Source organism: Mobula birostris, chromosome X, assembly GCF_030028105.1.
Source record: "Mobula birostris isolate sMobBir1 chromosome X, sMobBir1.hap1, whole genome shotgun sequence".
NCBI classification, from domain to species: Eukaryota; Metazoa; Chordata; class Chondrichthyes; order Myliobatiformes; family Myliobatidae; genus Mobula; species Mobula birostris.
In genome coordinates this window covers 40,014,722-40,030,242 of record NC_092402.1, presented here as the reverse complement: position 1 = coordinate 40,030,242, position 15,521 = coordinate 40,014,722, and the positions used below count along the sequence as shown (strand labels likewise).

The window sequence follows — 15,521 nt, the reverse complement described above, 5'->3', positions numbered from 1 at the left end:
GTGAACGCAGCAGGCCAGGTAGCATCTCTAGGAAGAGGTACAGTCGACGTTTCAGGCCAGGACCCTTCATCAGGACTAACTGAAGGAAGAGTTAGTCAGAGATTTGAAGGAGATTGTTAACGACTTCAGGAGAACTCGCACCCCTTTTCACATCAGCGGTACAGAGGAAACTGTAAGCAGTTTCAAACCCCCAGGAATGCACATCTCAAACCTCTCATTGTGTGGAATATGTTCTGGGACAATCAGGAAAGCTCAACACCCCTTTCTGAGGAGTCTGAAGCAAGCTGGACTATGCACATCCACGTATATACTCCCTTCACTCCACATATGCACAGAGAGCACCCTGACAAGCTGCATCACTACAGGGTACAGAAACGATGGACAGGAAGACTCTACATGTGCTGGGCAGTTTTGACCACCCAATCAGACATCAAGGACACAAAGGCCTAGTAACATCATGAAGGATCCCACCCACCCTGCTCATAGACTGCTTGTCTCACTCACATCAGGGAGGAGGCTACATAGCATCCTCCACACCAGACTCAAGAAGTTATTTTCCCCAAGCAGCAAGGCTGATCAACACCTGCACCCAGTAACAAACCCCTCTACACCCCTACTTTATCATTTCCTGTCAGTCACCTTATCTATAGACACTGCCATGCCTAGGGCCACTTTATGAACATACAATATATACAAGCCATCTTATTTATTGCAGGTTTTTTTTATTATTGTCATCTTCATTTTTTGTGCTGCTCTGAATGAATCTGAGAATCATTCTCCTTTACACTTGTGTACTGGAAATGACATCGAACGATCTAGAAATGGCTTGAGATGATCACTTTTGTTTCTTACAATGATAAGAATAAGCAATACATTCAAGTTGTCAGGGTTGTAGAACCACAGAAAGTGTGCTGCAATGGGACACTGAGATCTTGCTATGTGTAGTAGCTAAAGTAATTCTATCAATTCGGTATCCTAAGATTCTTACGAAGGCAGGAAACAACTAACAATTCTACAATATTTTTCCTAGGACTATAATCACTGCAATCTGCAGCCTGTAATTTGCCACCAAGGTATGCATTTGAATCACCTGCATTGTTGTGTATTTAATATTTGAATATTGTAAATATGCTGATCAAGCATTATTTAAGTAATTCATTATGGGTTACCCTACTGTGCAAAAGTCTTAGGCACATAGTTAGGGAGCCCAAGACTTCTGAACAGTAAAACTTATGTACTGCACTGTTACCATATAAACAAAACAAATTTCATTACATGTGAGTGATGATAAACTGATTCTGATATGGGTTTCTATTGGGGACTGAGAGTGGGAAGGGAGCAGGGAGAGTGGGAAGGGAGCAGGGAGAGTGGGAAGGGAGCAGGGAGAGTGGGAAGGGAGCAGGGAGAGTGGGAAGGGAGCAGCAGACATTCTGTAATGATCAATAAACCAATTGTTTAGAATCAAATGACCTTGCTATGTGTATCTCAGACTTTTGCAGTGCTATATGCAAATTGCATGTCATGACACTACCACATGATAGGTGCACAACTCACTTAAAGTAAAAGAGACAAAGCCCATTCTCTTGGGCTCCCATCTTTTTCTTGCAATTAGTTTTAATGTTTTGGAGTTACAGAACACAACATGCACGACCTGGTGTTTTTGCGCTATCCTGAAATACTTATTGAACTGGACTCTTGAGGGTGTAGCTCCGCCCATGGAGGCCTTTGCTGGAGCAGACTTGAGGCCAGATTGAAGCAGCTGGGCCTGGGCCCAGGCCCGTGAGCAGACATTAAACCGATGTTTAGCCGAGTCGAGGGCTGAGCCAGATTAAACAGACCAAGGTCTCAAGACGGAAGGCAGGGGACGAGCCGGTGTTCAGCTCACTACTCTGTTAGGCTTTACACACCTCAGTGCTGAACCTGGCTCCACAGCTGTGACCTGCAGCCATCCGGCTCCTGGACTCGGGTCCACGGCTGTGAAGTTAACTTTCCAGGACTCTGGTTCATTTGTATTTATTTATTTATTTTTTAAATTAATTGCCTCTTGTATCACATATTGGACATACCACTGTTAACAATTTGTTTCCTCTCCTCCCGCCCCCCACCCCCCGCCAAACTGAATTCTTTGTTCTGTGTCTACTGGCAAGACGACAAAGTTTGAACATGATACACATACTTTGATAACAAATGTACTTTAAACTTTAGATTAGTGACTACAGCAATGCAACTTACCATATATGACAAGTTTTCCCAATGGTTTGAGCAAACCAAAGCCTTTAGCATTGTCGGCTCCTCCCAGTGGATCCAGGACAATGTCAATACCTTTGAAGAAAGTAAAGCACTGTAATCTCAGTAGTTATGGTGTAACAATTCTAATATTACAAAAAGTTTGACTCAAATTTGCAGAAATTCAGCTGATGATAGAAGCCAGTGACATACAAAAAATGAGAATACCAAAACTAAGTGCAAATAAAACAATTGTTGTTCAGATAACCATTCATCTACTGTTTAATGCCTTTGCTGGTGGCACTATTAACATTCTAAGTAGTCTACAGGTCAGCTTCTAAATTAAACAATTAATCTCACTTGCTACCCCATTACCTTTGGGGGAAATCTTGCGAACTTCTTCAGCATAATCCATGGTGATGTAATCAATTGGGTGAGTCACACCATTTTCTTTGATAGTTTCATGTTTAGAGGTGGAGGCAGTACCAAAAATTGTCACATCTTTAACTAGCTTCGATAGCTGTGTTGCAGCAATCCCTACACCACCTACAATGAGCAATACAAAATGATCAATATCAAAAACTGATTAATACAGTTCAAAAGACATCTATTAAACCCACATCAACATTTTACTCAGGCTAATAGTCAGGAGATAGCAGTCAGAACTGTCCAATGGAAGCTCTGAAGGTACAATGGATTTTGCCCAGCATGTCTTTAAAGCACAATTTAACAAGGCAAGCAGTATACAAGAACTGATTCAAACAATAATTCTCTAATTGCAATTCTTCCATAATAGATGTAGATATTCTAAATGATCCTAGATAAGTATTGTTGGAATCTCATGGAAGCAGGATATTGTTGGTGGGATGAGGGTGGAAGTAGGAGTGTTGAAGAATGCTTTTTCTTCAATGGTTTAGCGTTTCAGTTAGGTGGGATCTGCTCAGCTATAGGAAGTTGAAACCCACAAGATCTGTACCCAAAAGGACACAAGAGAGCCTTTGGCACATTATCTTGCATAAATCAGGGCACTGAGTACAGGAGTTGGGATGTTGTATAGGACATAGAGGCCAAATTTGGAGTACAGAAAAGTGATAAGTTTGAAAGAGTACAGAGAAAGTTTACAAGGCTGTTGCTGGGACTAGTGGATCTCAGGTATAGGAAGATGTTGAATAGGTTAGCATTTTATTCCCTGGAGTACAGGAAAATTAGGGGAGATCTTAGAGGCATGCTAAATTATGAGGCATACATGTAGACGGGGTGAATGCTTGCAGGCCTTTCTTACCAGAGGTTGGGTGAGGCTAGAACTAGAGGTTATAGGCTTAGGTTGAAAGATGAAATATTCAAGGGAAATCAGAGGGGGAACTTCTTCATTCAGAGGGTAGTACAAGTGTTGAACAAGCTGCCAATGGAAGTTTCAGTTGCAAGGTCAATTGTAACATTTAAGTGAAGTTTGAATAGGTGCATGGATGAGAGATGTATGGAGATGGGTAGATGGGAAGGCAGGACTAAGCAGAAGACCAGGTGGGCACAGACTAAAGGGCCCATTTCTATGCTGTAGTGCTATATGACTTTTGATATTTTGGCCTACATGATCTGTGTGAGGCTCAAGTACTCACGATCCATAGAGACAAGTGACTTGTTACTTCTTCCTTTTATTTTTAAAGTCCAGAAAGGTCTCAACCTGAAAATTGCAACTGTCCTTTCCCTCCACAGATGCTACCTGAGCTATTGAGGTCATCCAGCAACACAAACAAGCTGGAAGAACCCAACAGATCAGGCAGCATCCGCAAAAGAAAATAGTGCTGATGTTTTGGGTTGAGATCCTTCACCCGAATTGCAATAGAGGAGATAGCCAATATAAAAGGTGCGGATGGGAAGAAGGGTGAGACAATGGACAGATGAGAGAGGGAGGCAAGTGGAAATGATGCAAGCACTTGGGAGGTTGTTGGTGGGTGTGATAAAAAGCTGAAGATAGGAATCTGAACAAGTGTCAGGAAAGGTAACATGGGAAGGATGAGTGGACAAGAGAGTCAGATGTTCCTTGTGGAAAACAGGGAAGGGGCCGATTGCATCTGGTGGTGAGATCCCATTGGAGATGCTGGAAGTTGTAGAAAATAATGCTTTGGATGCATAGGCTGGTGGGGCAATAGGGGACAATTGGGGGAATCTCTATCCCTGCTATGCCTGGGAATGCAGCAAGGACTCCATTGACAGCAAGGGGAGGGAGGTGGAGTAAAAGAGGACAGTTCTGATGCCCTGGAGCGGAAGGCTTCATCATAAGAGCAGATGTGGAGGAACTGAGAAGGGTGAATGTCATCCTTGCAAGCAACAGCATGGGAAAGGTGTAGGCTAAGTCATCAAGTACATTTAAAGCAGAGGTTGATAGGTTCTTGATTAGTAAGGGCATCATAGGTTACAGGGAGAAGGCAGGAGAATAGAGTCAAGATGGATAATAAGTCAGCCATGCTTCAATAGCAGAACAGACTTGATGGGCTGATTAGCCTAATTCTCCTCCTACGTCTTATGGCCTATAGGAGAGAGAAGTGGAGCATGAAAGCAAGGGAAGGAGGGGACCAGCCATCAACTTGGGTTCAATAGCACTGCTGGAACAGGATTCATATAAAAGCTGTACCAGATTTACTTTGAGTACTGGCAAAATACAAGCAACATTAGATTCAAGATTCAAAAAACTTTATTGTCATTCTAACCGTACATCAGCTCTGCAGGGCAGAATGAGACAGCATTTCTCAGGGGCAGTGCAATCTGGTTTTAAACAAATCCTTAAGCAAAATTTTGATCAACCTACTCAAACATTTCAGAAAATATCACACAACTGGCAAGTCAATTCTCTCATTCCCCATTCAAAAGGGAATGAACAGTTCACAATCCCCACTGGACCCAAAACTCCTTCAAAAGAAGGCTCAACGAAAGTTAAGTGTGTATCCATCCAATGTCAACTGATTACTTTTAAGCATTTGCAAGGAGATATAGTGATAATCAGCAGCTGTTACATTGTACTTTGCCAGAAATATTTTAAAGCCTCAAAGCCCTTAACAGCAAAAAAATAGTGCTCCCAATGTTTGTTCAATATTGCGGACACTTGCATTTGCACATTCTCTACAACAGTAACATGATAATGACTAAAAGATCTGTCTTAGTAATGCCTTGAGAAGGATGAATTTTGACCATGTCTCTATGAATTAATTCCCCTGCTCTGGGGCTGGGACCTACAGTGCTCACTCAAAAGCAGATGGGCTTGGTTTAATTTTTCCATCCAAAAGTCAACAGGGAACCCAAATCAGGACTGTACTAATAATGCTGTCCAATTCCACCCCTTCCCACTCATCTCTAAAGAGTTCCCAGGCCAATGTTGTTTTGCAAAAAAGCTAAGCAAATGCTAATCATTCTACTATCAATCCAAAACACTGGCAATAATATTGCGCTTTTGCAAAGACTTGCTAGACTTGAGTTACTCCTTTAATTCCACAGGAATTCTTTGATGCAGCTTTGAACAGTTTCTTGAAGCAAACATCGAGTTGGGAAAACAAGTGGCTTACGACCAAGAATGTTTTTGAAATCAAAGCACCATTAATTCATCATGACAACTATCACCACACCAAAATTTAAATTGGTTCTGAAGACTCCAGTTTCTCGTTCAAGTTGTCATCTTGGTTTATGCAGTTCCACATACAAAACACCTATCCAATTACTACTCTGCTTAATGACTTGCTCCTCCAGGGGAACTGGATAAAGAATTTTCCAACTTTTCAGAGACGAATAAACAAATCTAGATCAAGATGGAATAGCATTTAAGACTCCACACTATTCGTGGTTGTTTTTTTTTTTAAAAAAAGATAAAATAGTTTGGCAGCTGTAAAATAATTATGTCATAGTTTCCATTTGATATTCATGCATTTCAAACTCGTCCTCCACCACATATTTTAACCTGGTTCTATCTCCCAATTTCTTCACTTAATGCAGTCATTCCAAGGACAAAGGGGCAATTCATAATGCAACTGAGTATCTTCTGTATTATCAAACACCAGCAATCTCATGGACAGAGGCAAGTGTTTCAACAAAAATGAGTGTCCCCCAGGCAACACACTAAATCAGATTCCTTGCCTATAGTACCCATGTGCCTGGTCATTGGTTGGATGTAAAGGCTCATCTTATTGATGCTGTGCATCCAGCTCAAGAATCCAGGGACAGAATGAGCTCAATTAGAAATTTCACCCTTCCCAATACGGGGGGGGGGGGGGGGGGGGGGTGAGGTTGAAGCTGGGACCAAAGGCTTTGTTTATTCCTTTCCATAGATGCTGCCTGTCCTGCTAAGTTCCTTCATCTTATTCTGGATTTCCAGTATCTGCATAATTCAGTGTGATAACGAGATTTTTTTTTTTTGGCTTTTATACCGAGTCTGTAATGCACCCTTCACCCAAAGGAGACCTTTGGGAATTTTCACCAGAAACATTACAGGAGGACTGCCAACCATCCTACTTAGTTAGGAAATTCAACTCAAGATTTTCCACCCCCCAATCTTTGTCCAGGGATTAAACCCCAGGCATTTCTCCCACGTCCTTTGAGCTACCATTAAGAACCGAGAGTAAACCATTTGTGCTCCTTATTGACCTCAGACTTGGAGCAAGCTCCAGATCGGGGGCGGGTGGGATGGGGCTCTATATAGCAGCAGTACAATTGTTGGCAAGGCCAAAATGCACTTAGCCCATGTATAGTCAACTGATAGCTGGAAGAGCTAGTGGAGCTCCTACCTCCTTCAGTAGGCCAAGTCCATTCACCTCTGGCACCATCTATTTGAAGCTTACATGTTACACATGTTAGCAGTTTTCTCTGGATACTCCCATTTTCTCCCCATCCCAAAGACATGTGGGAAGGCAGATTAAATTGGAAAATGTAAATTGACAACTTCAACCGAGCCATGGACTACAAATGGTGGACAACCAGTTTGGATCAGTGGCAAAATTTGGCTCGACTAGAAGATGGGCCTATCTTGTGCTATTAGCATGAGCAGGCTGTAGTACGTGTTCATAAAAGGCAGAGTATTCCGGTTGGCTTTAGATAATTTTATCAGCCAACGTTCTCTTCAGCTACAAAAAGAAAACACTAGTTAATGAACAGTTGTTGGTTTTGATCTTGTCCCAAATACTGCAGTGTGTCTAGAAACAATGAAGTGTTGTTCATTGTGTGCATGTTCAGTTTCAAAACAGCACAGACCATGGACAGATAGGCCAAGGTGGGGAGTAGATTGAAGATTTATAGACAAATGGAAAATAGGACCTTAAACATGTTGAAGGAAGGTGCTCAGCAAATCAATCATACATTTTCTCTAACATTGGGGGCACAGGCACAAATTCACTGGAGCGCATTACTGCTTCAGAGGGCATTTAGACTCATGGATGGTGGAAAAGGTACAATATTGGAGGTGTTAATTTCCTGTGATTAAATGAAAGCGCTGTGGGAAGGGGACTGATTGGTGGAGGTGAAAGTGAGGGCCGTGAAATGGGGGAAGGCCTTGCTCCCTTTAGAATATTGAAATGAAAGATATTCTGCCACCTTCCAGACACATTACAAAACATCATGTAATGAATGCAAAGGGAAGATCCAGGGGAACCATCCTTTGTCCAGTGGAAGAGCGTGTGTGGGAAGTAGGTAGTCAAGGGCATCTTAGCTGTGGTAGAGGGAAGGAAACAAGGAAATAGAAAAGCTCTCTCAACCTGTGTGGACAGTCAGAGCTGAGATGTACAAATTGCGAGAGTCTTCACAAGTGGGAGGAAGTGCAGACTAGTGTCTAAACTGAGATGTAGGCTAAATAAGTAGGTTTTGAGGCAGCATTTAAAAGTGCCGACTAAGTCTATATCACTTACAGTTTAGGTACTGAATTCCAGTTTAGGAGTGTAGTTCAAAAAAAAGCTGACCTACCAGTTATATTTTGAGTGAAATAGATCAAATTTAAATTCAAGAGACCTACGGTAGAAGACCCAAGAGCTCAAGCAGAATTATAAAACAAGAGCAAATCTGTGATGTGCTCCAGTCCAAGACCATTAAGAACTTCAAAAACAATTTAAATCAAGTCCAAAAGATACAGGAAGCTCATGCAGAGTAGCTAGGACAGGAGTGATATGCTCCCTTGTCCTGATTTTAGTTGAATTATGCCATGTCGTATATTGCAAGCTGACATTTTTCAAAAAATGCAAATTCAAGCTTAGGACATTTCAACAGAACTAATGTCAATATTCAAAGCTAAACTTAGTCATCCTTGCCAAGTCCTTTTCGTAAAGATTACACCAAAACATCACATTGCTGTCCAAAGCACCCGATTACACAAACTGGCTGTGATATCAGGCTTGCGAAAGCAATTACGTTTGAAATGCTATAGAAATGCCACAGTCTGAAAGGAAATTCAATATAGAAGATACTACTTAAAAATTAAGTGCTAGACCAATAACCACAATACATAATGAGCAGATTTATTGTCACTGGTGTCATGAAGCTTGTTCATTTGTAGCAGTGCAAAACAAAAATGACAAGTTACAAAATAAGTAAATAGTTGAGATGATGATCAGAAGTCTGACAGAGGGGATGAAACCATTCCTAAAATGTTGATTATGGGTCTTCAGGTTCCTGCACCTCCTTCCCTATGGTAGGAAGAGCACATGCCATCTATCTGAGGCACGTCTTGAAAAGGTCCTTGATGGCAAGGAGGGCTTTGCCCACAATGGAAATGGCCAAGTCTACAACCACATGCATCCTGTGATCTTGCGCATTGAAGCCTCCATACTGAGCAGTAATGCAACCAGTCAGAACGCTCTCCACTGTACATCAATGGAAATTTGCTGCCATACCAAATCACTTGAAACTCCGAGGCATAGCTGCTGATGTTATAGCTTCTTTGTGATTGCATCAATGTGTCTGGCCCAAAATAGGGCCTCTGGAGGTTAACACTCAGGAACTTGAAATTTCTCATCCTCGACTTCCCCTTTCCGATGTCCAGAATCAATCCCTTCATCTTACTGACATTGAGTGCAAGGTATTTGTTGCAACACCACTGGAACTCCCAATTTCACTTCTTATACATTTTGTTGCTATCTGGGATTCTGCTAAAAAGTGATGTTACCAGCAAATTTATAGATGACTTAAGCTGTGCCCATCCACACAAGACATGAGCATAGAGCAGCACTTCGCTTAGCACACACCCTTGAAGTGTGGCAATGTTGATTGTCACAAGTAGCACAGGCCATCTGGAGCTGGGGCTCCCAACCCTTTTTATGTATAAAAACAAATGGCATGGACCAATACCATTAAGCAAAGGATCTGTGCGCCCCAGCTTGGGAAGATGAGACCTAGAAAAACTTCAGAGAAACTCATTTTCTGTATCCAATCAGGTTCAAGTACCAACAATACCTCACTTACACATTTGAACAAAAATGTATTTTGCAACATACCCAATACATTAAGGTAATTGGGTATGCTGGGGAATACATTTTCCTTTAATTAAATCAAACATATTATTAAGTGACACACAAAGTGTAAGTCACAGCAAATTTGCCATAGCGTTCTTAATGCAACAACTTGAATTTTCTTTAATGATATTTCACTCGAAGTTAGGCTCAAAACTGATATCTGAATTTGTTTTGAAGTTGGAGAAAGGGTAATTGGTGGTGTTTAGTTAGTGGAGCTACTACCTCACAGCAGTTGAGCACTGGTTCAGTGACCTCAGATTCTGAATATTCTCTTTTTGACTGTGTGGATTTCCGATGGGGAGGGGCACCCTCTGGTTTTCTCCCCCATTCCAAAGGTGTGCAGATTGGTAGAGTAACTGACCTTTAGCGCATAGTAGAGGTAGAATTTGGGGTGGTGTATGATTCAGACCCAGTGCAATGAAGGGCCCATTTCCATGCTGCAAGCCTCTAGAACTCAGATGACATTTAATCCAATATACCTAAAGTCAGATGAAGAAAAACTTACCAGCTGCCATATGGATGAGAATGCTCTGATTTGGACGCAGATTTGCATAGTCATTGATCATCATGTATGCAACGATATAATTGACAGAGATTGCAGCTGCATCTTGAAAACTCATTCCATCAGGCATCAAGAAGGTATGAATGACCTTCGTTGCCACCAGCTCTGCCCAAAGTCCTCCATCAACATTCAGCACAATTACCTTGTCACCAACCTTCGAAGAAGAAATGGCTAGAATCAGGAATTAGACTTGAACAGCTGCTTAAAAAAATTATCCAAGGGTTGCGCATTTAATACTTCAGTAATATTTGCGTAATATTCTAAAATTTGTTTATGCATTGTTCATTTAAATAATTTATTACAGGTTATATGCATGAAAAGTATGTGAATGGCATATGGCATCATGCCATGACATCATAAATGTGCGTGCCTCACAAAAAAAAATTAAGACACGTCTCCCAGCTTTTTTCTTTCAATTCGTTCCATGTTTTGGAGTTACAAAACATAACACCAGGGAAACAGCCAACTGAGAAAATGTGGTGTGGAGGAGGAAGGGGTGCTGAGCCAGGGGCAGTGAGGCAATAGATCTCCCTTCGCTTATCCATGGCATTTAAGCATATGGGCCAGAAACTCAATTATATTCTTCATTTCTTTCCAGGGGGTCCAAATCAAAAATACTACAGGTCACCTTAATAGACACTTCCAGATTCATGTCATTGAACTTGAAGTGCACAATTAAGTGATTTGATATCTGATATGATTATCAGGATTGAGCACGTAATAATTGCTTTTCCATACAGTACTCTTTTGGGGCTGTTGTAGGGTAGCTTAAAACAAATAGATGACGCTACCATCCCTTGCACATTTAGATGTTTAAAAAAAAACTAGTGGGGAAATTAGAATATTTGTAAAGTCCATAATTACAATCCATTCCAATTCCTCATCTTTGGCATATGGCCAGATTCATCCTAGTGAAAAGTACAGTGTCTCAGTGCAGAAATTTACAGCACAAGGGTTATGAGCAAAATGCCTATTAAAATATTACAGCAACATCCATCCATCACTCCCACATGGAAGCAGAATGTGTAAAGCACAAGTGCTCCTATGCCATTTCTACCAAATCCGGTCATTGTTCTTTCCTCATAGCTCGAATTATTTTGCCTTCAAATACATTTCCAAATGAAAGCCAGGAGGTAATATCTAAAGGAAATTGCTTCACCGCAAAGCGGCACAGAAGAGCAACACCCATATTCCAAGGTTGGGCGAGTCTCGAACTAGAGGTCATAGCTTAAAGGTGAAAGGTGAAGTATTTAAAGGTTGAATGCTTGCAGGCTTTTTCACCTCAGGTTGAGTGAGACTGAAACTAGAGGTTGCAGGTTTAGGCTTTAAAGTGAAATAATTAAAGTGAATCTGGAAGAGGAAGCTTGTTTGCTTAGCAGGTGTGGAATGAGCTGCCAGTGGAAGTAGTTGATGCAGGTTCAATTGTAACATTTAGAGAAGGCAGGTACACAGGTGGTGTGCAGGGCTAAGGTCCAGCTGCAGGTAGATGGGACTAGGTAGAACACCAGGTCATGAATTAGATGGGCTGAAGGGCCAGATTCTATACTATAGTGTTCCAGGACTCCAAGGCTAATGATCTTCAGTTCAGACCAAGTACTGAGAGGATCACCCACGAAGCAAAATTAGAGACTGGGCAGGCAGTCATAGCAACCAACCAACCTATGTACTACATCCAAGCAGATATTGATAACTGACCAGTTTTAAGTCAGAGTTCAGTTCTGACCTAGGGAGCGCAATTAAATTTAGGTTTATTGGTAGCAGCATCTTTTTGCTGCCCAAAGAGTCTAGTAAAGAGTTCAAATTATACCTGGGAACAGAATGCAATTCACATTCATTGTACTGTTCACCAATGGTACTGAACTACAAAGCTCAAATCTGACAGATTGAGATCCACTGGGAACAATAATAGCATTCCAGGTTTGCTTTATGCATAGCCCTTGAAGGCATTACTGCAATAAACCAACAGTCTGTGGTGACCAATGAAATAGTCCTTCCAAATGTCTTAGATAGGACTATAGATAGAAATTTAAAACATCTTCTCTTCTACCCTGCCCTAAACGCAAATTCATCCACAATTCAGTATCCTGAAGCAGCAAATGTGTGTTTATGCAAACAGAAAAGCCTCTTTCTTTTCCGCACAGCGCCCCTCCCCCAAGCAGCTGCACCCACTGCACATTCAGAAACAACTCCATCTTTAATGACACTGACTCTATACCACTCAAGTCTGGAGATTTCTTCCAAATCTAATACCAGCATCTGTTCACAGTAACAAGCCTACAATGATGAGTTGTTTAAGAGGGTCAGGGGACAGATCCATGACAAATTCCCCAAGTTATTTTCTAAACTGACCCAGATTATTTTGCCCCGAAACAAAACTCAGATACATGAAGGGGTAGGGTGATAGGCCAAAGTGTAGAAATTGCTCTATGGCTCAGGCTTAATGTATCAATTGTGTCTCAACTTCTCTTGGTAAAGTCTAAGCAAAATATGCACAAAACATTAAAAAACATCCCTCCATACATTACACAATAGCAGTTCTTGTTTTTAAAAAACTTGGATGACTCAAACTGATCTTGTAGAATGTAGAGCAACAGAGGATAAGTGGAGACTTTTTTTTGCCCACTCATTACCGAGAAAGCAGCTCTGTATACATCATTTTATGCCATCCACATGTCTTCTACTAGAAGAACAAGGGGAAAAAAAGATTTCTTTCGCTAGCAAGTTTTAATTACTGGTTCCAGGACCAAAAATACTAATAGTCAAAGCCACATACCTTATCCTAGCATGTCTTGTTCAGGAAGTGAGTGCCATCTCTGCTCATTTCCCAATACAAAGTTCTTTCCCCACTTCTTACCTCCTCTAGTTCCTTAACCCTAAGAATTCATTCCTCCAAAACCCATCACCCGACACAATTCTACCCTCACCACTCCATGGTCTGATTTCAGTAATCTGAAATTAAGGAAGATTCCTCTTAAATCTTGGACCACGCTCTGCTTCAAATCTCACTGCAAACCCCACCCCCTTTAAGATGTAGGACCCCTGTCACTGGGCTCAGTAACTTGAGCTGTCCACGTTTCTGCAGTTGGTCATACAGATGTACTACATAATAAAAAAAGGCCCCAATTATATTAATAGCCATAGACATACAGCAAGCAGGAAAAGGCCAACATACAAGCCCAGTGAAAACTATTGGAAATAACACAAATTCAACTAGAGGAAAAAAAATTACATTTCTCCTGGCAGAAACGTAGTCTGAGAAAAAACCTCCGCACTGCTGTAGGGAGTGGCCAGGGGTCAAGGAGATGCTCTAGACTCGGGCACCTCCCTATGCAGGCAGCATGTTAATTCCCCTTTCGCACTTAAATCCTCTGCCAGTTAATCAAATTGCACATTAACACTAAAAAGAAATTAATTGTTCCAACTTCAGGCATGGAAAGAAATTGCAGCAAAGACAAAAAAAAAAAAATCCACATTAAAAATATGCCAATAATGAGGCAGCTAAGAAAAAGTGACAAAGTGGGACAAGAGAGAAAAAAGTAAAATGTCTATTATGTTGAAACCTTTGCAGTAACATGGGACGGGCTAGAATTAGAGGATAGGTCCTGTAGTCAACTGAAAGGAAATGGGAGTGGTAATCATTTCCAAACTTATTCAAAACATCTGGCGTTCCACTTTCTTTGAGTAGCGCACTTAGTATTGTAATGCTTATCTATTGCTATTTCTTAAAAAAAAACATGTACAAGCCAATTCCTCGGGTCGGAGTACTTTTTAAAATGCAAACACCACACATTGTCACGTTTTAATCACACAAACGCTCAATGCAAACATAAAAGACTTCGTGCTGGGTTTTAGCGCAGATATACTGATTGGAACATAATCAGGTGACGATACAGGGAGGGGGGTGGAAGGTAGAGAAAGTAAGTTTTGTCTACGTTTCATTTTGAAGTAAAACGGCACACAGGCTGCAAACAAGTAACTAGGTTTAAGGAAAATCATCCGCAGTCACCTCGATCCGTTGTTCTCCGAGACGAGGGCGGTGGCTTTACTATCAGCGCAGCTGAGCTCTCCCCCACCCCCAAGCAACTTAATTGTTAAATTACTCAGAATATTAAAATAATAATTTGCAAGTAATCCCTTACCTTTCTATCGGTCACATCGTCCCCGATCGCTTCAACAACACCAGCGCATTCACTGCCCAGAGATGTGTGTTTACTGAACGTACCCTGTCTGATCAGCAAATCGGAAAAATTCAAACCACAAGCCTGCACTCGGACTAGGATTTCACCTGATTTGAGAGTTGGAGCACCCTTCTTAACTTCTACCTTCAGTTTATCATAACCCCCAGTACCAGTCAGCACAATGGTTTTGTAGGAAATCTCTGGCTCCTGATCCTTGGTTTCCTGATTAAGCTCCTGCTGCTCTTTAACCACATTGACTTCTTCCCCAGTCATTTTTCCCCCAATTGCTTTCTAAAGCCCCTTTAATTAATAAAAAAAAATACAAGGAAAAAAAAACTACACTAAACGCAAACGGATCGTCAGAGGAGCACCGGAGCAGCTCGCCTGTTGCAAGCCCAGCGACCGGATTGCAGGAGTACAACCAATACTATTGACCGCAATGACAACATGGAGCTGAAATTTAAAGTGCACACGGAACGTCACTGAATCTTTAACTAGTAGTTTGATTTTTAAAGCGCGTCACCTCTATATTTTTAACCAACTATATATAAGTGTTTCAGCCTAACTAAGGTACTGATTATACGGAGAAAAAAATTTTTTTAATGCGAATTATAATACCCAATTAATTAAGCAGAGCTGATGTATTTATTTAAAGGGAACGACCCTCCTCCCCAATTCCAATCCGTATCAAAATATTTCCATTGGTCACTCCGTGAGATCACATGACCATGTTGTGTGTTGTTCAAATGAGGACTTATTAAATCGTGTTCATGCTCACCAATATGATAATATTTCTCTAAAGAGAAAAAAAATATGTTTTATTAAAGCCGATTTACCTGTGGACTTCTGCTTTTCTGTGTGAATGGTGACAGCTCAAATTGTTCCGTGGTGTCAAGGCTGAGAGGTCCATTTAGGCTACAAAATTTGAGGAATGTTGCTGAATAGCCAGGGATAACTGTAAGGGGAGGGGGTTCTGGCATTGTCATAGATTAAAACAACTATTAAAAGAATTGTTTCTTCTTGATGACATAGGAAGAGGCCAATCAGTCCATTGAATCCACTGGCAACTCATCAACC

At 41.2% G+C, this 15,521-nt stretch overlaps 1 protein-coding gene across 1 annotated transcript in view; it reads right to left on the bottom strand.

Moving 5' to 3' along the window:
- vat1 (vesicle amine transport 1) overlaps positions 1-14,899 on the bottom strand; it is a 40,586-nt gene extending 25,687 nt beyond the window's left edge. The window contains exons 1-4 of the mRNA XM_072248706.1: positions 14,406-14,899; positions 10,210-10,420; positions 2,602-2,772; positions 2,233-2,322 (exon numbers count right to left, since the gene is read on the bottom strand). Coding sequence (XP_072104807.1) covers positions 2,233-2,322; positions 2,602-2,772; positions 10,210-10,420; positions 14,406-14,717 — 784 coding nt within the window. The 5' untranslated portion in view covers positions 14,718-14,899. The remainder of the gene's footprint in view (positions 1-2,232; positions 2,323-2,601; positions 2,773-10,209; positions 10,421-14,405) is intronic.
- Between the last annotated feature and the right edge of the window lie 622 nt (positions 14,900-15,521).